Source organism: Lepidochelys kempii, chromosome 6 (genome assembly GCF_965140265.1).
Source record: "Lepidochelys kempii isolate rLepKem1 chromosome 6, rLepKem1.hap2, whole genome shotgun sequence".
Lineage (NCBI taxonomy): Eukaryota > Metazoa > Chordata > Testudines > Cheloniidae > Lepidochelys > Lepidochelys kempii.
Genome location: NC_133261.1, coordinates 116597802 through 116625176, shown reverse-complemented (window position 1 = coordinate 116625176; position 27375 = coordinate 116597802). Strand labels below are relative to the sequence as shown.

The following is a 27375-nucleotide window of genomic DNA, read 5'->3' as shown; positions in this document are numbered from 1 at the left end:
TAATAATGGGCTCTTCAAACTAGCAGAGAAAAGGTATAACAGGATCCAGTGGCTGGAAGCTGAAGCTAGACAAATTCAGATTGGAAATATGGTGTAAAATTTTAATGGTAAGAGTAATTAATCATTGCAACAATTTCTGAAGGGTTGTGGGGGATTCTGAAGGGTCGTGGGGGATTCTCCATCAATGACAATTTTAAAATAAAGATTGGATATTTTTCTAAAACATCTACTCTGCGAATTATTCTGGCGAAGCTCTGTGGCCTGTGTGTTACAGGAGGTCAGACTAGATGATCACAATGGTCCCTTCTGACCTTGTAATCTATGAATCTGCATCTTTAGGTGATTAAATCTGGTCCTTATTGTGCCCTGGGTTGCTGCTTATGTGGCCCATGCCTAATGCTGTCCAGACTTTAATACAAATATTTAAACACATACAAGAAAACCATATATTAGTGGAACATTAATGTTCATGTGTAAAACCTCCAACAGTCAGGCAACTTAGAGTTAAAGATCCCATGGAAATGTAACTGTCTCCCTTTGCATCTCTACTATTAGGATCAGGTTATTTCTTTCACAATCGCTCACAATACTGGACAGCCTCACATAAAACTGGGTAAATGTTTATTTGACAAAGATGGATTAACCATGTGCAGCATACACATAATTCACATATTAACTGCCACAAATTATTTGATTATACAGGTACATTGAACTATGCTCCCAGAACATTAAGTAGTGGGCCATACCAGTAAGAAATGATTTCTTTGACAAATAATAAAAAATAAACTATGTATTCATGTATATTACATTTCAAACAGAAAGCAAAATGTTGAACTTTATAAGTAACTTAATCCCTCTTCCCAGGAACAGTCTTTCTGCCCATGCAGATCTTCCATATTTACTGAATATTTGGAATTCCAGTCTCGTTCAAAAAGATTTTTTAATTGTTCCTGTATAACGGGCTTCTTTCTTTGAGGATCTGTTGAAGTCTGGTTGACAATCAACCCAACTCCAGCTGTATTACTAAAGTAATCTTTTGACCAATTGGAAGTCCCTACAGGATAGAAACATTGATGGTTAACAAGGAAGAACAATTTTATGTCAAATATTTTGTTGGGCAGAGAGGCAAATGGGAAACATGACATTGGATGAATTTTCAAGCCTGGGGCCTAATGTTAGACTCTTCAATACATATTTAAGGCACCTAAATATAAGTGGACTGATTTTCAGAAATGTGGTACAACCACAAATGCCATTAAACTCAATGGGAGCTGCAAGTCATCAGCATCTTTGAAAATCAGGCCAGCTGTTTCTCATCTGAGGGCTCCAATATAGACAAGCAACTTTAAGTGTCAACTGGAGGCTCTTTAGGAGTCTAATACAATGGAGACTGTGGCAGAGATGCACTGAATGTACCCATTATAGAAATAGGAGCAAGCCACAAAGTTTGGATTGGGAGGGAGGGGTTTCCAGGTCTGATATTTTGGTTCAGGTCCATATCTAGTAAATTTATTTCACTCTGCACTCTCTCTCTCTCCGTTTTCAGGGCCGCAGTGCCTTAGCTATCTCAGTGACAATGCAAACTCTGCAAAGCTTTTAAACTATCAGAAGAAAAAGACTAAACAAAAATAAGGTTTGAAGCTGAACTTTACTTGTTACAAGAAAACAGGGTCTAGCTGAATACAACACCTACAACCACTGTGTCCTATACTTGCAAGTGTCAATGCTATTAACTAGATGTCCCACATCAAGATAGGGATCTAGCTGAATGTGATTTCTGAAGCTCTGTCAACAGCTACCATAACACAAAGCATTGAGCACTGTGAATAAATCCAAATTTAAGCACGGAGGGTTTCTGTGGCAGGTGGTCTGACTCAGACAAATCTCCCATTCATTCCAACGGGTGCTTTGGGTAGAAAATAAATTATCTTTGTAACTAACTGCACCTCTATCTTCTGAAGATAATTCAATAGGACACAAACCCACACTGACAGGGTGGTGAACTTGGTGACCTCTTCCATCACTTACTCTCATCTAGGATTCTAATACGAGAATGAGACATCAATGCCAACATGGTGGTTAATAATTTAGGGTGTCTGAGGCCCCTATATCCTCCACTCCACTCCTGAAATACTGCTTAACAAACAACTGGTCAATGGATTTCTCACATTAAGCTTTTGTTAAAGCAAAATAACGTTTTTTCCCCCTGGAATACTAAGTGTCATTGCATGAATCTAAACACACAATTTATGAGATTACTGCGAGTGCTTGAAAATAATACTAATCTCCGCTCATTCAGGGCCATGTACTTCATTCTTAATGGTTCACAATCCAACAAAAAGAAAAGGAGTACTTGTGGCACCTTAGAGACTAACCAATTTATTTGAGCATAAGCTTTCGTGAGCTACAGCTCACTTCGAAAGCTTATGCTCAGATAAATTGGTAAGTCTCTAAGGTGCCACAAGTACTCCTTTTCTTTTTGCGAATACAGACTAACACGGCTGTTACTCTGAATCCAACAAAATAATCTCTTGCTGAATTTGCCCTACATTATTTTCCCCCGTCATGTCTTTACTCTTCTATCCAGTGCAAATATTTTGCTAAAGCTATCCACTATATGTTTCTGCCCTCTTCATGGTAAATTTAGCCAGCATTTGATATGACACCCAATCCCATTTCAGCTCTGTCCCAACCCTGTAGTCCTGATCATGTCTTAAACTATACATATTCAAAACAGGACACTTACCAATATACGCCACTTTATCAGTGACCATATATTTATTGTGGTTCACTCTCCCGAAAGGGATGTTTGTGTGATTCAGAACTGGAACAATGAAGATTTTCTGGATGGAAAATAATTACAATGCATACATAGAATTACTGGAGTGAAGCATAGATTATATTATTGGATGCTGCAAACTTTCTTTGTTTTCAAATAAAAGTCTATATGGAATAGAATAGGACAATGTTTTCAAAAGCTCCAGCTTTAGATGGTTTATAAGACAGATTTTGCTATTAGTCAAGAAAACTAACTTGGACAAACTGGTGATACTACTGCGAGCAAAACTGGATTAAGACAGTGCGATCAGGTAAGGATAATGTGTACTTCACAATGTTCCATCTGTGAAAGAGCTATCATATTACAGTAAAGACAACTAAATACAGTTTTAGACAGATGTTTAATAGTCTTACTATTCTGCATTCATCATTGATTGTGAGCATTACTGTACAGTTGAATGGGCTGATCCCAGACAGGGAGTTGTATTGCAAAGAGCAACAGTGCCTTATAATTTTTTTACTTTAATTAAAAATTACATTTCAAATCATTATTTGTTATCTTCCCTGCTAAAAATCCATCCATCTTGATTCTATTATTCTCCTCTATCCATCTATCTGCACTAAGATGGGCACCCCCCCGCCTAGCCAGGACTTTCACCCTACTAACCACCTCGGTGTATTTGCAGAGAGGTCACTAGCAAGGAGTCCCATTCATAAAAGTAAAGGAGGACTTGTGGCACCTTAGAGACTAACAAATTTATTTGAGCATAAGCTTTTGTGAGCTACAGTTCACTTAGAATAGAATCATAGAATCATAGAATAACAGAGTTGGAAGGGATCTCTGGAATCCATCTAGTCCAACCCCCTGCCCAGAGCAGGACCAATCCCAACTGAATCATCCCAGCCAGGGCTTTGTCAAGCCTGACCTTAAAAACTTCTAAGGAAGGGGATTCCACCACCTCCCTAGGTAACGCATTCCAGTGTTTCACCACCCTCCTAGTGAAAAAGTTTTTCCTAATATCCAACCTAAACCTCCCCCACTGCAACTTGAGACCATTACTCCTTGTCCTGTCATCTGCTATCACTGAGAATAGTCTAGATCCATCCTCTTTGGATCCACCTTTCAGGTAGTTAAAAGCAGATATCAAATCCCCCCTCATTCTTCTCTTCCGTTGACTAAACAATCCCAGTTCCCTCAGCCTCTCCTCATAACTCATGTGTTCCAGTCCCCTAATCATTTTTGTTGCCCTTCGCTGGACTCTCTCCAATTTCTCCACATCCTTCTTGTAGTGTGGGGCCCAAAACTGGACACAGTTCTCCACGTGAGGCCTCACCAATGTTGAATAGAGGAGAACGTTCACGTCCCTCGATCTGCTGGCAATGCCCCTACTTATACACCCAAAATGCCATTGGCCTTCTTGGCAACAAGGGCACACTGTTGACTCATATCCAAATTCTCATCCACTGTAACCCCTTTTCTACAGAACTGCTGCCTAGCCATTCGGTCCCTAGTCTGTAGCAGTGCATTGGATTCTTCCGTCCTAAGTGCAGGACTCTGCACTTGTCCTTGTTGAACCGCATCAGATTTCTTTTGGCCCAATCCTCCAATTTGTCTAGATCCGTCTGTATCCTATCCCTCCCCTCCAGCGTATCTACCACTCCTCCCAGTTTAGTGTCATCCGCAAACTTGCTGAGGGTGCAATCCACACCATCCTCCAGATCATTAATGAAGATATTGAACAAAACCAGCCCCAGGACCGACCCTTGGGGCACTCCGCTAGATACCGGCTGCCAACTAGACATGGAGCCATTGATCACTACCCGTTGAGCCCGACAATCTAGCCAACTTTCTATCCACCTTGTAGTGCACCCATCCAGCCCGTACTTCTTTAACTTGCTGACAAGAATACTGTGGGAGACCATGTCAAAAGCTTTGCCAAATCATAGAATCATAGAATATCAGGGTTGGAAGGGACCCCAGAAGGTCATCTAGTCCAACCCCCTGCTCGAAGCAGGACCAATTCCCAGTTAAATCATCCCAGCCAGGGCTTTGTCAAGCCTGACCTTAAAAACCTCTAAGGAAGGAGATTCTACCACCTCCCTAGGTAACGCATTCCAGTGTTTCACCACCCTCTTAGTGAAAAAGTTTTTCCTAATATCCAATCTAAACCTCCCCCACTGCAACTTGAGACCATTACTCCTCGTTCTGTCATCTGCTACCATTGAGAACAGTCTAGAGCCATCCTCTTTGGAACCCCCTTTCAGGTAGTTGAAAGCAGCTATCAAATCCCCCCTCATTCTTCTCTTCTGCAGGCTAAACAATCCCAGCTCCCTCAGCCTCTCCTCATAACTCATGTGTTCCAGACCCCTAATCATTTTTGTTGCCCTTCGCTGGACTCTCTCCAATTTATCCACATCCTTCTTGAAGTGTGGGGCCCAAAACTGCACACAGTACTCCAGATGAGGCCTCACCAATGTCGAATAGAGGGGAACGATCACGTCCCTCGATCTGCTCGCTATGCCCCTACTTATACATCCCAAAATGCCATTGGCCTTCTTGGCAACAAGGGCACACTGCTGTCTCATATCCAGCTTCTCGTCCACTGTCACCCCTAGGTCCTTTTCTGCAGAACTGCTGCCTAGCCATTCGGTCCCTAGTCTGTAGCTGTGCATTGGGTTCTTCCGTCCTAAGTGCAGGACCCTGCACTTATCCTTATTGAACCTCATCAGATTCCTTTTGGCCCAATCTTCCAATTGGTCTAGGTCCTTCTGTATCCTATCCCTCCCCTCCAGCGTATCTACCACTCCTCCCAGTTTAGTATCATCCGCAAATTTGCTGAGAGTGCAATCCACACCATCCTCCAGATCATTTATGAAGATATTGAATAAAACCGGCCCCAAGACCGACCCTTGGGGCACTCCACTTGATACCGGCTGCCAACTAGACATGGAGCCATTGATCACTACCCGTTGAGCCCGACAATTTAGCCAGCTTTCTACCCACCTTATAGTGCATTCATCCAGCCCATACTTCCTTAACTTGCTGACAAGAATACTATGGGAGACCGTGTCAAAAGCTTTGCTAAAGTCAAGAAACAATACATCCACTGCTTTCCCTTCATCCACAGAACCAGTAATCTCATCATAAAAGGCGATTAGATTAGTCAGGCATGACCTTCCCTTGGTGAATCCATGCTGGCTGTTCCTGATCACTTTCCTCTCATGCAAGTGCTTCAGGATTGATTCTTTGAGGACCTGCTCCATGATTTTTCCAGGGACTGAGGTGAGGCTGACTGGCCTGTAGTTCCCAGGATCTTCCTTCTTCCCTTTTTTAAAGATTGGCACTACATTAGCCTTTTTCCAGTCATCCGGGACTTCCCCGGTTCGCCACGAGTTTTCAAAGATAATGGCCAGTGGCTCTGCAATCACAGCCGCCAATTCCTTCAGCACTCTCGGATGCAAAGTCGAGGAATAACACGTCCACTGCTTTCCCTTCATCCACAGAACCAGTTATATCATAGAAGGCAATTAGATTAATCAGGCATGACTTTCCCTTGGTGAATCCACGCTGATTGTTCCTGATCACTTTCCTCTCATGCAAGTGCTTCAGAATTGATTCCTTGAGGACATGCTCCATGATTTTTCCGGGGACTGAGGTGAGGCTGACCTGCCTGTAGTTCCCAGGATCATCCTTCTTCCCTTTTTTAAAGATGGGCACTACATTAGCCTTTTTCCAATCTTCTGGGATTTCCCCCAATCACCATGAGTTTTCAAAGATAAGGGCCAATGGCTCTGCAATCACATCCGCCAATTCCTTTAGCACTCTCGGATGCAACGCATCCAGCCCCATGGACTTGTGCACGTCCAGTTTTTCTAAATAGTCCCGAACCACTTCTTCCTTCACAGAGGGCTGGCCACCTCCTCCCCATGCTGTGCTGCCCAGTGCAGTAGTCTGGGAGCTGACCTTGTTCGTGAAGACAGAGGCAAAAAAGCATTGAGTACATTAGCTTCTTCCACATCCTCTGTCACTAGGTTGCCTCCCTCATTTAGTAAGGGGCCCACACTTTCCTTGGCTTTCTTCTTATTGCCAACATACCTGAAGAAACCCTTCTTGTTACTCTTAACATCCCTCGCTAGCTGCAACTCCAGGTGTGATTTAGCTTTCCTGATTCCATTCCTACATGCCTGATCAATATTTATATACTCATCCCTGGTCATTTGTCCAGTCTTCCACTTCTTGTAAGCTTCTTTTTTGTGTTTAAGATCAGCAAGGATTTCACTGTTAAGCCAAGCTGGTTGCCTGCCATATTTACTATTCTTTCTACACATCGAGATGGTTTGTCCCTGTAACCTCAATAAGGATTCTTTAAAATACAGCCAGCTCTCCTGGACTCCTTTCCCCCTCATGTTATTCTCCCAGGGGATCTTGCCCATCAGTTCCCTGAGGGAGCCAAAGTCTGCTTTTCTGAAGTCTAGGGTCCGTATTCTGCTGCTTTCCTTTCTTCCTTGTGTCAGGATCCTGAACTCGACCGTCTCATGGTCACTGCCTCCCAGGTTCCCATCCACTTTTGCTTCCCCTACTAATTCTTCCCGGTTTGTGAGCAGCAGGTCAAGAAGAGCTCCGTCCCTAGTTGGTTCCTCCAGCACTTGCACCAGGAAATTGTCCCCTACAGTTTCCAAAAACTTCCTGGATTGTCTGTGCACCGCTGTATTGCTCTCCCAGCAGATATCAGGATGACTGAAGTCGCCCATGAGAACCAGGGCATGCGATCTAGTCGCTTCTGCGAGTTGCCGGAAGAAAGCCTTGTCCACCTCATCCCCCTGGTCCTGTGGTCTATAGCTGACTCCCACCACGACATCACCCTTGTTGATCAGGCTTCTAAACTTAATCCAGAGACTCTCAGGTTTTTCTGCAGTTTCATACTTGAGCTCTGAGCAGTCATACTGCTCCCTTACATACAGTGCAACTCCCCCACCTTTTCTGGCCTCCCTGTCCTTCCTGAACAGTTTATACCCATCCATGACAGTACTCCAGTCATGCGAGTTATCCCACCAAGTCTCCGTTATTCCAATCACATCATAATTCCCTGACTTTGCCAGGACCTCCAGTTCTCCCTGCTTGTTTCCCAGGCTTTGTGCATTTGTATATTGGCACTTGAGATAACCCGCTGCTCGCCCCTTGTTCTCAGTATGAGGCAGGAGCCCGCCCCTCTCACACGCTCCTGCTCGTGATTCCTCCCGGTATCCCAATTCCCCACTTACCTCAGGGCTTTGGTCTCCTTCCCCCGGTGAACCTAGTTTAAAGCCCTCCTCACTAGGTTAGCCAGCCTGCTCACGAAGATGCTCTTCCCTCTCTTCATTAAGTGGAGCCCATCTCTGCCTAGCACTCCTCCTTCTTGGAACACCTTCTTGGAACACTTTATCAGATGCATAAATTTGTTAGTCTCTAAGGTGCCATAAGTCCTCCTTTTCTTTTTGTGGATACAGACTAACACGGCTGCTACTCTGAAACCATTCATAAAAGTGTAAGTGGTGCTACTAATCAGACAAAGTGTAATTTCTTAACCATGCCACACCAGAAAGATGATGCTGTGAAAGTTGTTAGAAGGTATGAAGTTGAGCTTGTCAATTAAATTACCACAACAATTGTAATGAGTCAGCTATCCTCTTTGTAGACTCCTTTGCTTCTGCACTAATATTGCAAACTGCTTGAGGTAAGTACAGCCATTGCTTCCTAGAAGAATATCATCATCATCATCATCATGACAAATCCCTCAGGGAAGTAGATTCCTTGCAGATCAAGTGCCAGCTGGCTCAGTCTTGAGCTAGGTCCTTAAGATGGTCCAGCTGTATATTCAGTCTATCACTGGCAATCACATCACACCACCAAAGCTTTTGGCAACTACGTAATCACTATCCATATAGTGGCATTCCTTAGTAAATATGCTTCATAATTCACTGGTTTTTCACCCTAATAATATGTCCAAGAAAGCTGCTGAAACCAAACCAGTGGAAGAGGTTGCTGGGTTCAGTTAAGAATAATGTTGAATAACATCACCTAGGCCCAAATTTCAAAGGGACATTGCTTCAAGGTCTGTAATAAAATTTGTATGCACATGCAATTGCATATACAGGTCTACATTTATACACACAAGTAGTTGTGCTGCCTGCTTGAAAGCTGCCTTTTTTTAAAGGATGGCCCATTATGTCAAAAGAGTTTTCTTAGCTTACCACATCGATGGTGATGTTGGTATGTGGGTCACTGAGATCACGAAGTGACTGCAAGTAATGGAACATGGATGGGTCAGTGTGGAGCCAGCAGCTGATCAAAAGCCTGATTTGTACGTTGCGGTTGAATGCCACACCTCTCAGAGCATTGTCAATGTCTGGCCAGTATCTATTGGAATGAAAGTAAATGAAAAGAAAAATACATTCAGAGAAAATTGAGACAAGAAATATCTACCACCACATTGATAACAAAATAACCATAGCAATAATAATGAAGGGCTGGATCATTCCTTTGAAGGTACTACCTGGAGTCAAAGGCAATGGGAAGCCCTGGGGATAAACCAGGAGACATTTTGCAGAATGACTCCTGGATGTGTCGTGTGCACAGAGGCTGCTCCCACTCTATACTTGGTCCCACTCCATCAGCCAGCGGAGATGGAGGAAAGGGCACGGCACCACCTTCTCTCCACCCCTGCCTGTCCCTGTTAGTATGCTGTAAGACCACAAAGGAGCAAAGACCCTGCTCTGAGTGCAGAGACTGCTGTTCTTTCTGGCACTTGTATGAGCCACGCTGTGGGGGAAGGCTGATGACAACTTCCATGGAGGGCAGAATATGGCCCATAATTACTAACTCTTAACACCTGTGTAGCACTTTCATCCCCTATATTATAAAGCACTTTACAGAGGAGAGGGAGCATTATTAGCCCTGTTATACCGATGCGGAAACTGACACAGAGAAACTTGCCCAAGATGTCCAAGGGCTCAGTCCTGCATTCCCTGGACCCACCTCAAACGTCCGTTTGTATGAGATCGAGCCCTCGAGAACATAAACAGGGGATTAAGGCTTCAAATGGAGAATGCACAACATTAATAAATGGACCCCTAAGGGGAAAAAGAGCCTGTTTTCATGCAAATATTCTTAGTGAAAAAGAATGGGAGAAGAGAAAGACAGAAAATCAAATATATGACATAGAAACAGAATTTCCTCCGAACTGTCTGATTTGCAAAATTATCCATCAGGAGGCAGCCGGTCGGTGAGTGATTGCATAATACTTTGATATTGGGGGAAACTTTCTAAATAAAAGGATAGTTAAGCACTGGAATAAGCTTCCAAGGGAGGTTGTGGACTCCCCGTCATTATTGTTTTTAAGAATAAGTTAGACAAACGTGTCAGAAATGGTCCAGGTTTACTTGGTCCTGCTTCAGTGCTGGGGGGCTGGGCTAGATGACCTCTCAAGATCCTTTTCAGCCCTACATTTCTATGATTCTATAACCCATCTCTCTATATAGATGCCTAGGGCTGCAGGTAATACATACTGTCATGTGTTCATTGTGGAACAATGATCATGCCTGAGCACATGTAACGTGATATGACTGTTGATAGATGCATAAACTAAAATGGCAACACACGGCTCAATCTCTTCCTCCCAGGAGACTTGAAGCAACACACACATTATTACATATGATCTCTCATAATTACATATGATCTCTATCAAAGATAACCCAGAAGTGCTAGATACAGATATAATTTAAAATACTCAGAGAGGTTGGCTGCATATAAACTTCCTAATTCAAGTGCAGCTGAGGGTTTTTGAGGCTTTTTAAAAAACACCTAATGACTCAACAGATTTCTGTATTACTCAGAGTGAAGCTCATGGTCATTATATAATTCTAAACCCAGAGAGAATTTGCTAGTGGTCCACAGAGCGCTAGCTGACCATAATAGTGTCGGCTACTTCCCTTCTTTTATTGCTCCTTCTGCAGGCGTTCACAGCTTCAGTGAAGAGTCTGAATGCCCATAGAAGTACTTGTAAAGTAGGAGGAAAAAGCAAAGAATCTTCAGCTAATACTGCAACCATAATGGGAGGAAGTAGGGGAGACCAGAGACCATTGAGAGATGCCAAGAGGAGCAACGTTTTCTTTTGAAAATTTTACCCCAAACATATTTCTGCTAATCTACTCTCCCTAGGTTCTTGTAACTGCTATGCTTTTGCCTTGAGTAAGGTTTGGAGGGAAAGGGCCTGATCCTTCATTGCCCTGCAGCCTGTGTAATTACTTACAGTAAACTTTCTAACAATAAGTGTAGTTAAACACAACTAGGCTTCCACTGGAGACTGTGGAATCCCCATGACTGAGAGATTTTAAGAACAGGTTGAATGAACACCTGTCAGGGAGGGTCTATGTTTAGTTGGTCCTGCCTAAGCACAGGGGACTGGACTTCATGACTCCTTGAGCTCCCTTCCAGCCCTACATACATTTCTATGAAGCTATGAAGTGAGAGCAAAGTCAATGTGAAATGCTACCAAAGCAGAAGGGTAGTGTTTTACACACACTTTGCAATGGCATAACTGCAGAATGTCCAAAGTCTCAGTTCACTCCATGGGTGAAAAAATAATATTAATATATCTGAAGGGGGGAAATGCTGCATTTTTGGTAAGAACAAATTTCTGCAAAAGCAAAGGACATTTAGTTATGAATACAGTTGACTGACTGATCCAGGTTTAACCTCCTACTTTGTTGGGTGTCTGAAGCGGGTTGTAGGAAAATACTCCATGACTGAGACATACACATATTCTTCTGCATCATTTATAACATCAATAATAGAAATGAGATCACGAGTACGACCCTTTGGGCAAAACGCAGGAGGAGAGGCCTGTAAAGGAGGGAAACAAAGTCTGATGATCATCGTACATTTCTCTGTTCCTGTCCTACTATTTAAATTTTCTTTCAACAAACTTTGATTGATTTATATTAACCTCTACTCAGTTTTCATTACACATACAGAATTTCCTGAGTTGTATTCATTTACAGGTTCGGGAACGGTGTAAACAATTTTTAGGTTTGAAAACTGGACCCAAAATCCCAGAATATACTCAATGTGTCCATCAGATAGCTAATATAATGAGGAATTTCAAATCTACTAGCCATTACGAGGTAGTAAAAGAAAGATTAAAAACCATCATGGGCTAGAATTGCAACACACTATTTACTACAGGCCAGATTTTGCCACTCTTATTCACCCTGAGTAATGCATTAATCCTAAAGTAGTCTCATTCAAATGAATGGGAAGACCTGAGCAGTAAGTTATTACATAATGTGAGTGACCTATGGGAAGATCTGTCCCTATGTTTCCATCTGAAGATACAAGGCCTGGTTCTATATCTCTTACTCATGTTGCATCGAACCTTCTTCCATGAGTAGGCTCACTGAAACTTGTGGAATAAGGTGCTACTCAACCTGAGTAGGGCGTAATTGAGCCCGAGGAAAGAGAAAAAATACAGAATAAGACATTTCCAGCAAATAGTTTTACCATAGTTTACCAAAAAATATTTTAAACTGCTTACAGAAAAATAGGCAGTTGTCAAGGTTCCATTAAACTGCACTTCCAGAGGCCTATACTTGTTAATTTTGGTGGAATAATTGCTCGGCCATGGGGAGGGAATGGTGGCTTTAGCGTGCCCAAGATCCCAGTATGTTCTAAATGTTTTCCATAGATCGCTGGCTAAGCAGCTGCAGTTGTATATCACAGCACCAACTTCTTTCACCTGCAGAGAGAGTAAACATATGTCAAAACCCGCTCTCTTACACCTCAAAGGCTTTCTTCACCCCACATTGTTTTTCTGATGTGCCCATATTTTATATTACTGTCATGTGCTTGCATTGAGAAATATAATAAAATATGTGAACGATAAATACGTTTCTCACACGCCACTGAAATGTATCCCATGGATATCATCTCTACCATGTGTATCGAGGTGAGTTTATGTTTAGCAGTATAAAGTACATCTGACCTGAGAAAATGACCTCCAGTCCATATTTGCACTGCCAATATACATGTGTTTCATGTCTACAATCCAGAATTTGGAATGCAGCACACCTTTGGTCAAATGTCCAAAATTGACCCTTCTCACATGAGCCCCTAAGGAAAGATATTGAGTAAGTGGGGCGGTAAACAAATATGATTTAGCTAAAGTAATTCCCAACACAGTTTTTAATTTTAATATTAACATGAAAATGGAGTATAATCTGTATCATTCTTGTTGTGACCAGAACCTGTATGGATTTCTAGTACTTGTATAATATGGATTTCTAGTATTTGTATAATATATGTATACTTGCTAAAGCTTAACTTTCAGAAAGTTAAATGTATATCAATATACACAAAGGATCCAATCCAGCAAAGCACTTAAACTCATGCTTATCTTTAACCTTGTGAGTCGTCTCATTGATTGCAAATTAAACATGAGCTGGATTGGATCCTTGGGTCCTTGTTTACAACATTGTTTACTTGGGTCCATGTTTACAACACTGCAGAACTATAGAGGCCTTGTGAATTACATAGTTACCTTTTTTCTTCAAAACCTTAAGATCAGTTGAATTTACAGCTAAAGTTGGCAGGCTTGTTGCAATATACACTGAGACATTCTCCATAAGTAAACTTTCAAACTTCTTCAGAATATCTTCACCCTATGACAATAAACAGCATGGACCTTCTAAATATATGGACCTTCATTTGAAAGAAACACACACAATACAAGGATGGGAATGTTTTATCTTTAAGTGAGTTTCAGCTAGAGATGGACTAAAGACACAAAATAAAGATCTTGAACCAGTTTATAAATACAATTTTGCTTCCTATCAATTAATATCATTTGCTGTAAGATCATTACAGCCAAACACAGAAACCACTAGAACTGAAATATTTCTGGAGTTCAAAGATGAAATGCAAACAGCAACAAAATCTATTGGCTGCTGATACATCAAATTGATTTTCTGAATCATTTTTATTTGAGGATGAAAGTAGTAGGGATTATAACAGGATGAGCTGGCCCTTTAAGAGGGTAGGGGCTCAGCTGCACCTCTGCCCCACTTGTCTCTTCTCCCAGGTGAAGGAAATGAGCAAAATCATATGACAGGAAGATCATAGGAGGAAGGGATAAGAGCAGCCTGTGGGTCATGAGGAGAGAGAGAGAAGTACTGGGATGTCAGATAGTATAGGAAGAGGACATGGGAAGGAGTGGCAGGGCAGCCGGGATAGTGGAAAGCCCTATTGTGTCAGGTTCTGAAGGCTGGAAACCCATAGAAAAGGGTGAGCAAGGGTTTCTCCTACACTGCCACCTAGTGAGGTGAAGCAGTGATCCCTGCAAACAAGGGCAAGCAAATAAAGACTGAATATAGCAGTCCTACTCAAAGTGGTGGTCCGCAGACCGGTGCCAGTCTGCGAGCCATTGGCTGCCGGTCTGTGTGCACATTGGGAAAAAAAATTGCTGGTCCCCCACATCAGATAGCTTGAGAAGCACTGGAATAGAGGACAGGAGAAGGCAAAGCTGAGCCCAGGGGAAGGGCAGCTTTGGAAGAGAAGAGAGACTCTTGGAAAGGAAGATCAGGGTGGAAGACTCTTTTGGTTTTGTGTTTGCTTGGACTTTGGTACCCCAGAAGGCGTGGCTTTCTTGTGATTTGGCTGGCGGGCTAAGCCGCCTCTGTCATGTCAAGCTCCAAAGGCCAAGAGAATGGTATGAGATGAGGGTAAACTGTGGCAATGGAGGGTCCTGGAGCCAGACCGGGTAGGTATACTGCTCTATTGATCATATGTGAGCTTATTCCTGTTTTTCTCTTACCAGTTCAGATGATGAGTCATTTACATTTATATCTTCTCCTGTGAGAGACCAGTAGTAAGAAGCCACGTGAATTCTTTCCTGTGCCATGTTGAGGAGACCCATCCAGGCTTGGTATAAGGGTTTCACAGTGGTGCTATTTTTCTCATAAGGCATGTCATAAGGAATACTTTCCACAAGTTCAAAACTGCAATGGCAATTGCATATCATGAGGCAAACATTCATGAACTGAGAGTCATTCATGCAGGACACTGAAGAATATGCCTCTCTATATGCTGTAATGGACAATTCTAAATTAGAACCCCAAGGGCTGGGCAAGATGACTGGAGAGTGTTTGCTGGCTCTAGCTTCTGTAATCCTATGAGATGTGTAATCAGAAGATTTAATTATGTTCCCAAAATAGTGATGCTTTATAAATGGTTCCAGTATGTTGCTTTGCTATCTTCCTCCTTTTGAGGTTGTTAACATTATGACTATTTCTCTATCAGTTAATTAACTCTGCCCTGGTCTACACTAGGAGTTTAGGTCGAATTTAGCAGCGTTAAATCGATGTACACCTGCACCCGTCCACACGACGAAGCCCTTTTTTTCAACTTAAAGGGCTCTTAAAATCGATTTCTTTAATCCTCCTCTGACAAGTGGATTAGCACTTAAATCGGCCTTGCCGGGTCAAATTTGGGGTACTGTGGACGCAATTAGATGGTATTGGCCTCCGGGAGCTATCCCAGAGTGCTCTATTGTGACTGCTCTGGACAGCACTCTCAACTCAGATGCACCGGCCAGGTAGACAGGAAAAGGCCAGTGAACTTTTGAATTTCAATTTCCTGTTTGCATGGTCACCTGCAGCTTGCCACACTGGCCAGAGCTCATCAGCAGAGGTGACCATGCAGAGCTCATCAGCAGAGGTGACCATGATGGAGTCCCAGAACCGCAAAAGAGCTCCAGCATGGACCGAACAGGAGGTACGGGATCTGATCGCTGTATGGGGAGAGGAATCCGTGCTATCAGAACTCCGTTCCAGTTTTCGAAATGCCAAAACATTTGTCAAAATCTCCCAGGGCATGAAGGACAGAGACCATAACAGGGACCCAAAGCAATGCCGAGTGAAACTTAAGGAGCTGAGGCAAGCCTACCAGAAAGGCGAACGGCCACTCTGGGTCAGAGCCCAAAACATGCTGCTTCTATGATGAGCTACATGCCATTTTAGGGCGTTCAGCCACCACTACCCCAGCTGTGTTGTTTGACTCCTTCAATGGAGATGGAGGCAACACAGAAGCAGGTTTTGGGGACGAGGAAGATGATGCTGATGAGGTTGTAGATAGCTCACAACAAGCAAGCAGAGAAACCGGTTTTCCTGACAGCCAGGAACTGTTTCTCACCCTGGACCTGGAGGCAGTCCCCCCCGGACCCACCCAAGGCTGCCTCCTGGACCAGCCAGGTGGAGAAGGGACCTCTGGTAAGTGTACCTTTCAAAATACTATACATGGTTTAAAAGCAAGCATGTTTAATGATTAATTTGCCCTGGCATTTGCGGCTCTCCTGGATGTACTCCCAAAGCCTTTGCAAAAGGTTTCTGGGGAGGGCAGCCTTATTGTGTCCTCCATGGTAGGACACTTTACCACACCAGGCCAGTAGCAAGTACTCGGGAATCATTGTAGAAGAAAGCATTGCAGTGTATGTTTGCTGGCATTCAAACAACATCCGTTCTTTATCTCTCTGTGTTATCCTCAGGAGAGTGATATCATTCATGGTCACCTGGTTGAAATAGGGTGCTTTTCTTAAGGGGACATGCAAAGGTGCCCGTTCCTGCTGGGCTGTTTGCCTGTGGCTGAACAGAAATGTTCCCCGCTGTTAGCCATGGGGAGGGTATAGCCATTGTTCTAGAAAATGTGTCTTTTTAAATACCACTGCCTCTTTTTTTTCTCCACCAGCTGCATGTGTTTCAATGATCACAGGATCTTCTCCGTCCCAGAGGCTAGTGAAGATCAGAGGGCGAAAAAAACCCGCACTCGCGATGAAATGTTCTCTGAGCTCATGCTGTCCTCCCACACTGACAGAGCACAGACGACTGCGTGGAGGCAGACAATGTCAGAGTGCAGGAAAGCACAAAATGACCGGAAGGAGAGGTGGCGGGCTGAAGAGAGTAAGTGGCGGGCTGAAGAGAGTAAGTGGAGAGGGCTGAAGCTGAAAGGTGGTGGCAGCGTGATGAGAGGAGGCAGGATTCAGTGCTGAGGCTGCTGGAGGATCAAACCAATATGCTCCAGTGTATGGTTGAGCTGTAGCAAAGGCAGCTGGAGCACAAACTGCCGCTACAGCCCCTGTGTAACCAACCGCTCTCCTCCCCAAATTCCATAGCCTCCACACCGAGACACCCAAGAACGCGGTGGGGGAACCTCCGGCCACCCAGCCACTCCACCCCAGAGGATTGCCCAAGCAACAGAAGGCTGGCATTCAATAAGTTTTAAAGTTTTAAACTTTTAAAGTGCTGTGTGGCCTTGTCCTTCCCTCCTCCACCACCCCTCCTAGTGCTTCTCTCCTCCACCACCCCTCCTGGTCTACCTTGGTAGTTATCCCCCTATTTGTGTGATGAATGAATAAAGAATGCATGAATGTGAAGCAACAATGACTTTATTGCCTCTGACAGCGGTGATCAAAGGGAGGAGAGGAGGGTGGTTAGCTTACAGGGAAGTAGAGTGAACCAAGGGGCGGTGAGTTTCATCATGGAGAAACAAACAGAACTTTCACACCGTAGCCTGGCCAGTCATGAAACTGGTTTTCAAAGCTTCTCTGCTGTGCACCGCCCTCCTGTGCTCTTCTAACTGCCCTGGTGTCTGGCTGTGCGAAACCAGCAGCCAGGCGATTTGCCTCAACCTCCCACCCCGCCATAAACGTCTCCCCCTTACTCTCACAGATATTGTGGAGCGCACAGCAAGCAGTAATAACAGTGGGAATATTGGTTTCACTGAGGTCTGAGTCAGTAAACCGCGCCAGAGCACTTTTAAACATCCAAATGCACATTCTACCACCATTCTGCACTTGCTCAGCCTGTAGTTGAACAGCTCCTGACTACTGTCCAGGCTGCCTGTGTACGGCTTCATGAGCCATGGCATTAAGGGGTAGGCTGGGTCCCCAAGGATAACTATAGGCATTTCAACGTCCCCAACGGTTATTTTCTGGTCTGGGAATAAAGACCCTTCTTGCAGCTTTTGAAACAGACCAGAGTTCCTGAAGATGCGAGCGTCATGTACCTTTCCCGGCCATCCCATGTTGATGTTGGTGAAACGTCCCTTGTGATCCACCAGTGCTTGCAGCACTATTGAAAAGTACCCCTTGCGGTTTATGTACTCGCCGGCTTGGTGCTCCGGTGCCAAGATAGGGATATGGGTTCCGTCTATGGCCCCACCACAGTTAGGGAATCCCATTGCAGCAAAGCCATCCACTATGACCTGCACATTTCCCAGGGTCACTACCCTTGATATCAGCAGATCTTTGATTGCGTTGGCTACTTGCATCACAGCAGCCCCAACAGTAGATTTGCCCACTCCAAACTGACAGGTAGCTGTCTGGCGTTGCAAGCTTCCACAGGGCTATTGCCACTCGCTTCTCAACTGTGAGGGCTGCTCTCATCTTGGTATTATTGCACTTCAGGGCAGGGGAAAGCAAGTCACAAAGTTCCATGAACGTGCCCTTACGCATGCAAAAGTTTCGCAACCACTGGGAATCATCCCAGACCTGCAACACTATGCGGTCCCACCAGACTATGCTTGTTTCCTGAGCCCAGAATCTGCGTTCCACCGCATGAACCTGGCCCATTAGCACCATGATGCCCACATTGCCAGGGCCCCTGCTTTGAGAGAAGTTGTGTCCATGTCCTCATCACTCACGTCACCACGCTGACGTTGCTTACTCGCCCAGTATCGCTTTGCCAGGTTCTGGTGCTGCATATACTGCTGGATAATGCGTGTGGTGTTTAACGTGCTCCTAATTGCCAAAGTGATCTGAGCGGGCTCCATGCTTGCCGTGGTATGGCGTCTGCACAGAAAAAAGGCGTGGAATGATTGTCTGCCGTTGCCCTGACGGAGGGAGGGGCAACTGAAGACATGGCTTACAGGGTTGGCTTACAGGGAATTAAAATCAACAAAGGGGGTGGCTTTGCGAGAAACTGAATGGCCCCCTCAAGGATAGAACTCAAAACTGGGTTTGGCAGGCCGTTGATTTCACAGAGGGAAGGAGGGAGGGAAGAGAAAATGCATACAAAACAAATCTGGTCTATATCTTGTTTTGAGCCACTTCATCTATTTTTATACATCTTGCTGGCAGCAGACTGTGCAGTACGACCGCTAGCCGTCATCATCTCCTGGGTGCTCGGCAGAAGACGGTGCAGTATGACGACTAGCCATCATCTTCTGCTGGCTGGAGGTTAAAAGACAGTGCACTGCCGGTAGGACTGAATCGCCACGAGACGAAACAAGGGAAATGACCTGGCTGAGTCACTCCCATGTTTGCCCAGGCACCCGATTAAAAGAGCACCCAGGACTACGTCGATGACGGCTACCAGTCATACTGCACTGTCTGCTGCCAAAAGGCAATTAACTGCTGCTGTGTAGCAATGCAGTACCACGTCTGCCAGCACCCAGGAGACATATGGTGACAGTGAGCTGAGCGGGCTCCATGCTTGCCGTGGTATGGCATCTGCACAGCTAACTCAAGAAAAAAGGCGCAAAACGATTGTCTGCCCTTGTTTTCACGGAGGGAGGGAGAGAACGGGGGCCTGACGATATGTATCCGGAACCACCCACGAGAATATTTTAGCCCCATCAGGCACTGGGTTTTCTACCCAGAATTCAGATGGTCGGCGGAGACTGCGGGAACTGTGGGATAGCCACCCACAGTGCAACACTCCGGAAGTCGACTGTTGCCTCGGTACTGTGGACACTCTCCGCCGACTACATGCACTTAGAGCACTTTTGTGGGGACGCACACAATCAACTGTATAAAACCGCTTTCTACAAAACCTACTTCTATAAATTCGACCTAATTTCGTAGTGTAGACATACCCTCTCTCTCTTTCTACAAACCATCAGATCTGGCTTACTTGCATGAATCATTACATCTATTGACATTGTCTTCATTAATCATCTTGTCTTCCAAGATATCTCCAAAGAGTCCTTGCTCCTCCATCTGCTGGTAACTGCTGATAATGGTTTCTTTGTCCTCTGGAAAATCTATGGTGACTGGTTTTATGATGTAAATAGCCATCAGGACAACAAACCCAACTATTGAAATCACCAGTACAGACTGAAACTAGAAGAGAGTTCATGTTAGAGATGGTTTGTCATAGCTGAAAAGCCTTCCAAGAGCCATTAATACTGTACCAGGTACCTATCACTTTACAAACAAGTACCTGAATGTTAATTCTGCTTTCAGCTACTATCAAACAGTTCATTTGCACCACATATGTCATTCAGATCAAGAACCCTGAGCTTGGGGCTGATTTTACTTTTTAAATTTTATTTTATACCAATACACCAAAAATCCTCTCTTTACCCAAACTTTATTTGACATGTTTCATTTTTCTTTAACACAAGAATAGCAGATATTCATCTGTAATGCAGCCTGAAATATGGAGTCATAATCATAATTTGTATATTTATAAACTTGGAAAAAAAACAACAGGCAGTTTTGCAGTTATATAAATACAAGTCAGAAACATAAAGCTATTTTTTGGTTTCAGGCAGTTGTTTGTTTTTAGACTTCTATAGTTCAAATGTCACTTTGGAAAGTGGAACTTAGCAAACCATTAGTACATGACATCGATAGTGTTCCTCTTTCTGGTTTCATTTTGGTCTAACAGCTTGGTGTTTCCCGTTTTCTGTGTCTTTCATAACCAGAATGTCTGGAGAACTTATTTATATACAGGTACAGTCCATACACTCATTATGAAACTTACAACATAATACTGACCTCTATATGACTTTCCTATATTAAGGAGATCGAGCAATGGAGCAATAATTATAAATGTTAGGATCATTTTTACCTACTCATGCCCAGACCCTCAAAGGTATTTAGGCACCTAACTCCCACTGATTTCAACTCTAGAGAGTACCTCTTGCAACTCTTAGGAGCTGGGAATGTTTGGTGCCTTGTGGAAGGCATTCAACATCTCTGGGCTCTAAAACCTCCAGGGTGTGGACCTTCCTTTCTTATTCATTTGAAAATGCCTGATAAGCCCTAGATGTAAATGTGAACAAACAAAAATAATTGTAAATAATAGAAATAAGCACAATTACTAAACTTCCATCTTAGATTTTAAACACTCTAAGAAAACAGCTAAAAATACCACTTGTAGTGTAAATATCTGTTTGGTTTTAATTTTTGTGTAAATTCTCTAATGTTTGCGACGCTACCATCAGTTGAAGGGTGAACCTCTGTATAAAACAAACCGACCTAAAATGAGCATTTTGACCTGTAACAATGCTAACAGATTAGAGACAGATCATCTAATTTAGGAATGGTGTGACTCACAGTCCATTCCCACTCTCATTGAAGTCAGTTGCAAAATTCCCATTGATTTGAACAGGGTGAGGATTCCACCCTATGAATGTGAATGGCATGGGTTATATTGTAATATGGGTTTGCAAGGGAAGAAATCCACGTTGAAGACAACCTGGGCTTAGCACCCCTATGCCACAGTGCTGGGAGCAAGTTTGAGTGGATAAAATAATTCTAATGGATTGTTACTTGGTGACAGGGGGAACATAAATCAGGGGGAACATTCACCCGAGTACATTCACCCCAGTGTAGAGAATACTTAGTCCTGCCATGAGTGCAGGGGACTGGACTATGATTCTAAGACACATATACACACAAGGCTCTACAAATTGCTTAATCCCTTAAAATAGTATCCAAGTGGTACATCGGCCTTGCGGATGAATTTCATCCGCTGTATTACGTAGGCCATTTTAAAGGGTAAATCCACGTAATTTCACTGAAGTCAGTGGCCCAGATCCTCAGCTGGTGAGTAAACTGACAGGGCTCCATTGACTTCAGTGGAGCTGGGGTGATATACACCAGCTGGAGATGTGGCCCACTAAATTTGTCTGTTTATCTATTTGCCTCCTGTCACTGCCGGACCTGAGCACCAATGAAGTACATGGCACTGCTTGCATGAGTGGGCGATACTCTCACAAGCAAAGGCTGCAGGACTGGTCTCTATATTGTCACACACTGTGGGGCCGATCAGGGCCCCGGTTAAGTTAATGAGGATTTTGGCCACTGACTTTGCTGCAAACAGGCTCAAAGCCAACTTGTAATTCTAACCCATATAATAAAAATATTAAATTGCTTTTTTTTCCCCAGTGATCTTGCTACAATGTACATATTCTCAGTTCTCATTCACTACATCACAGTGTGTTTGAATACCTACCATTTTGATGCCTTTTTGGTCATTTGAGTTTAATTTCACATAGGAATACTCATTTAACAGCAGGGATTTTTTAAAAGCATTTTTTCCAATCTGCAAAACAGAAACATATGTACGGGAGGGAAAATAAAAAACTGAATTAAGTACTATGGCAACATTTGTATAAAGCCTGTTACGCACAGAAAACCAGGTTACTGCAGTTGTACTTTATGGAGTTCTGGAAATGACAAGTGTACAGAACAATCATCGTACTATGGAACTTTGGTGACATTACCAAAATGACATGGCCCAGTCTTTGCAAATGGAATGCATTCCCTGTAACTAATTTGCAAGGAAATGACTCTCTCATTCTTCAGATCTCTCCTCAAGACCCACTTCTACCATGGTGCCTACAAATAAATTGGCCAACTAATAATGCCAAAGTACAGAAGCTAGAGGAGACAGTGGATCTTTTTCAAATCTAAATTGTCTAACATTTTGACTGTATATTTTGTCCTTCTTCCCTACCTTGTGCACTGGGGTTGTCTTCTTAGATTGTAAACTCTTCAAGTCAGAGACTGGGACACGGACCAAGTAGGTCTGCTGAAATCTGCAAGTCTCTTCTCTCCATTGCAGCCATGCTCCAGGAAACTAGCTAACCCCACAGCTCAGGCTATGCTGTCCCCAGATGCAAGCGTCATCAAGGTCTCCAGCCACAGAGTGTCCCTGCTGTAGTGCTGTTCCCAGCCTAGCAGAGGCAACCCCCAGGAGTCACAGAAAGGAGTGGAAACATGGTTGGGTACCTGATGCTTTGGTAACAGAACCATATCCCCTAGACTCACTGAAGCTCACACCAGAAGGCAGGGTAAGAATCGTTAGGGGCCACACTGGGAGTTGCCTTTCCACCTAGGTGCTTTAGCATGGGCTCAGCTGCACGCACAGAACATATAGTGCTGTTCAGGTTTGGTCTGGCAGTGGCTGGCATGCAATCTGGTTGCAGCACCACTCAGGTTTGGCGCCCACTGTCAGTAGTGTGGGGAGTGACTCACCCGCCCCAACCGGGGCCAGCTCCAACCGTTGCTGTAGTTGGCATCATCGTGGTGGGGCTGGAGCTCAGGAAGAGGCAGGACAGGGAACAGTGCCCTGTCTGCACTCAGGGCAGAGCCCTCCCCATCCCTGCAGAAGGGCAGTGACCCCAGAGGCTTGACCCCTCTGTGAGCCCCCATCCCATTCCCAGCTCCTCATCCTCATGAGGAAGGCAACAAGCCCACAGGCCTGGGCCCTCTTTGCCCTCCCCACTCGGTATAGTGCATCCATGGAGTCGGGAGGCCACATCCACCCCTGCCTTTCCAATCACTTCACATGCCTAAGGGTCAAACTCACTCCCGAGGTCACTGTAGTTACCTCAGGGATGAATTTGGCCTTCACGGGGATATTAGGCATTTGTATGTATTCAGAAGCAAAGAGCACATTCTGAGGAAGGGCAGATTCAGCTATGATAGTGGCAAGGGGGACCAATATGGCATGAGCACCTATCCTGGCCCTGTATCTCCTTTCTACTCCTCTGCCTCTGTCCCTGAGCCATAAAGTATCTGCAACACTGATTGCCTGTAGGGACTGATTCACAAGAGCTGGATGGAGTGAAGGAAAGAGGAGGAGAAGATCTCAGGAAGCAGTGGGAAATCAAGGAGCAATGATGCTGAAATGTAGATTTGGGGAAGGGAAGAGACTCAGATGAAAGAAGAGAATGCAAGATGAAAGGGTAGAGAAGCTAGAGCAAGAAACACAGAAGAGGAAGAAAAGATGACAGGATAAAATGAGTGAATACAACCACGCATAATAAACAACACCCCACACATGCACAGGAGAGAAAGCTGTGATTCCATCTATGGGACTGGTTATTATTATTTTTAATCATGTTTATTACAGTAGCAGCTAAAGACCAACCAAGAATGGGGCCCCTTTGGGCTAGGCACTGTACAAACACAGAGTATTGAGCAATCTCTGCCCTGAAGGGCTTACGGTCTAAATAGACAAGACAGACACCGCGTCGGGGAAGGGATATAGAGTGACCAATGTGATGGTGGCAAACGCCACCTTAGTTCCACCACATTGTTTGGGACATGGGTTTAGTTAGGAGGCAGTCACCGAAATGGAAAGAAAAGGGGAAGGGGCCATTGAAAGGAAGGGTGGTGTGGGGGACAGGCCAGATGAAAAGAGGGTAAGCAGGCCAGTGTGGAGTGAGGCTGAAGGGAAGAGATTGCAAGGCATATGCTGCGAAGCTGGGGGGAGGGGCGCTGCCCAGGCTACGGCCTCACCATTTGTAAGCAGGTACACGGGAAAAAAGGCTGCCACCTGGCTGGTTTTCTGTTCTCGTGCCGGTTGCCAGTCAAGAGAGGTAATCTGCTGGGGATTTGGCTGCGCACACGTGCAGCCATGAGCGGGGAGGCTCTCGTAATGAGTGGCTGTGCACGTCACGGCTGGGAGCACGCTGCAGCTGGCCCCTACGTCCCAATCTGCATGCACAGTGGGCAGCGTGCCGCATGCCTGGCCCTCCCCTGCCAGCTGCTGAAACCACGCAGGTCCGCCTAGTGCTGGGCACGGGACTGGAAGAGGGAGGGACCTGTTACCCGAAGGCGAGGATTGCCATCAGGGAGGGGTAAAGTAAGGAGTGGAGTGGGGGTGGCAGGGGCTCTTGGGAGGGGACAGTTGGGAGAGTCCCCCAAGGGCTCAGCCTCTGGCTCCTGGTAGGTGACGGTTGTAGGGGCTCATTGGCCTGGGGGAAGGGATGGGCAGGCTGATGGTGGGGTAGGTGATGTACCTGAGAGGGGAAGAAGAGGTTCAGGTGGGGGAGGGAGGGAGAAAGGGCAATGTCTCCCCCCTCTTTAAATGGCACTCCGTAGCCCCAGCTGGAACAGAGGAGGAGCCCTGGAGCAAGCAGCCAGTCAGCACAGGGTAAAGAAAGTCCAGTCAAGCGTGTAGAAAGTTCTCTGAATGTCCAGAGGTCCCTGCTGGGGCAGTTTTTGCAGCTGCACCTGGGTCTTAGTCCCTCCAAAATGGGAGGGGGGCTCCCCTGCACAGTTCTGGGTCTGGGATGGGGTACTGGGGAGAGGGGCTGCCCTGGCTAGGCCCCATTTTCCCCCCTCCACCCAGGGCAGCAATCCGAGCAGCTGCTGCTTCTGGCTAGAGCACTTGGTGAGAAACCTTCCATTCTGAGTGGACTTGGTGGAATCAGAGAACTCAGATATAGGAAAGCCCTGTGAGGTGCCATCTAGCACATCCCACTCCCCCACGTTAAATGCTTCTTTGCCGCATATTGTTTGATGCCGGCAGGATGCCTTGAAAGAACTGCAGCCCTGTTATATGCGCCTACAGATACATTATGCCTTAACATCTAGAACTTGCAAAAGCAGTAATTATCATGTTTCACTTCTCTTTTCCAGTAACAGTTACAAGATGGGTTTGGACAGCAGCATTTCTGTTTTACATATTATCTGAACAGCCTCCCACTCGCCATAAAAAGCACATGGAATAAAACCCCCATTTTGTTCAAATTAGGGAATTCTGTGTACCACTGACTCGGATGCATTGAAGTCAATCGAACTATACCTACTTACACAAGCTGAGGATGTGGCCCCAAAGTTTAATTAAAAAAAAAAAAAGGAATACATTGTGGAATCAAACAGAACTCTTAAAAGAAAAGCAGAAGTCGTAGCCCAATAAGGAACCACAACTCGTTAACAGCTTTGTTTGACTTTGGTGGGCTTTAGTCGCTGAAAGTAACTGACAAAGTGCAAAGAACAAAAGTCTTATTTAATTTTGTTCATCAGATTTCAACAGGCAGGCTAATATTAGACTACCTGGATATACATAGGTTGGGGCATTTAATCGTCATATAGAGGTGGGTTGGGTTTTTCTCCTCAAAAATCCCTTTTGATGGTGTCGTATAAAGGGACTGTTAAATAGTAACAGCAACAAAAGAGCCGCAACTTGGGCTTCTGGTGAGTTTTTTTCTCCATGAGAAATGAACTGTTTCAGATTCCGAATTTCAAACGTTTACAAAGATGAGTCTCTAGAATAACAGGTTTCAGAGTAACAGTTGTGTTAGTCTGTATTCGCAAAAAGAAAAGGAGTACTTGTGGCACCTTAGAGACTAAGAAATTTATTTGCGCATAAGCTTTCGTGAGCTACAGTTCACTTCATCGGATGCATTTTTCCACTGAATGCATCCGATGAAGTGAGCTGTAGCTCACGAAAGCTTATGCTCAAATAAATTGGTTAGTCTCTAAGGTGCCACAAGTCCTCCTTTTCTTTTCTCTAGAATAAAACACCCTCCCCAGATAAAACAGATAGAAGCTGTTTTATGTGCCTCAAATTAGTAAGGTGCATTCATCTCCCTGTTTCCCAAAAATACAAGATGACAGCATAATCCTTCAAAGTACTTACCATCTTGGCAAACTGTCTGCTGTGAAAATGCTCTGCCTTCTTTTGATCAGGCTCACAGCTGCTGTTCTGGCAGCCAGCAGACAAAATCTCCTGCAACACATTTGTCCCTCCTGCCCCCTTTCACATTTGCTTTTTGCTGTAGATAACTTCCTCTTCAGGGTGGGAGTGTCACAAAGCTCATAAATAGATAGAGATCCCAAGTCACTGTCTGGCTCTGCCTATCCGAGTGACACCTCGGGTTCGGGTGCCCAATCCTGAACTGGTGTAAATTAGCATAGCTTCCACTGAAGTTGCTTTCCAAACAGCCCCTAGGGCCCTGCTGCTGTTGAATTAAATGGCAAAATTTCCATTGGCTTCAGTGGTGCAGGATCAAATCTGAAAGGCTGAAAGGCTACAGAGAAAGGCTATGTTAGGGGGAGTAATTGATCTTCAATGCAGTGTCCATGTGAGATGTTCCAGCAGGTTTACTTCAATAACGTCAACTCTTATTGCACTTTGCACAAGCTCTGAGGGCCCAACCCTGCAAGGTGCCAAGTAACAAGGTGTGCTGAGTACCCTGAACTCCCATTGACTTCAGTGGGTGCTGAGGGGGCTTAGTATACCCAGGAATTGCTTGCGTCTTGCAGGATTGAGCCCACAATACATTAAGGTTTTAAAAACACTAGGCAAAATCCTGGCCCCATTGCAGTCAAGGCAGGACTTCCATACCCCATCATTGGGTCCATCCTCTAGTCCACCACTCCCCTCCCGGATAAGGTGTTTCTATCACAAAAGAGGTAACAGAGGCTGAACCAAAGGCACAGAGTCAGTGCCACACATGGCAGCAGATTTAACAGCCAGCGATGCTGCTTTGACTATATGCCAGGGGTGATGCCCTGGCCACACTGAAGTCTATGACTAAACTCC

At 44.7% G+C, this 27375-nt stretch overlaps 1 protein-coding gene across 2 annotated transcripts; it reads right to left on the bottom strand.

The window, feature by feature from the left end:
* Positions 1-617: 617 nt before the first annotated feature.
* Positions 618-26581, bottom strand: PLD4 (phospholipase D family member 4). Of its 2 annotated transcripts, none has more exons than XM_073349820.1 (11): positions 26470-26581; positions 22048-22137; positions 19717-19925; positions 14625-14808; positions 13353-13473; positions 12798-12925; positions 12351-12551; positions 11520-11659; positions 9010-9175; positions 2747-2843; positions 618-1054 (listed from the first exon to the last, which is right to left on the bottom strand). In XM_073349820.1, exons 1-11 carry the CDS (start codon positions 26470-26472, stop codon positions 837-839), a joined length of 1557 nt encoding a protein of 518 aa, XP_073205921.1. In that variant the 5' UTR covers positions 26473-26581; the 3' UTR covers positions 618-836. The 2 variants fall into 2 exon arrangements, with proteins under 2 accessions (XP_073205921.1, XP_073205922.1); XM_073349821.1 differs by lacking the exon at positions 26470-26581 and adding an exon at positions 20728-20852 and having other exon boundaries at positions 22048-22134.
* Between the last annotated feature and the right edge of the window lie 794 nt (positions 26582-27375).

What these genes read in the sequence shown, in the direction of transcription:
- PLD4 (XM_073349820.1), bottom strand. An exon ending in ACTGGAGGTCATTTTCTCAG is followed by an intron (nt 12,552 to 12,797) that starts GTCAGATGTACT and finishes CTCTCTCTGCAG; the next exon opens with GTGAAAGAAGTTGGTGCTGT. An exon ending in CCAACATCACCATCGATGTG is followed by an intron (nt 2,844 to 9,009) that starts GTAAGCTAAGAA and finishes TTTTCCATCCAG; the next exon opens with AAAATCTTCATTGTTCCAGT.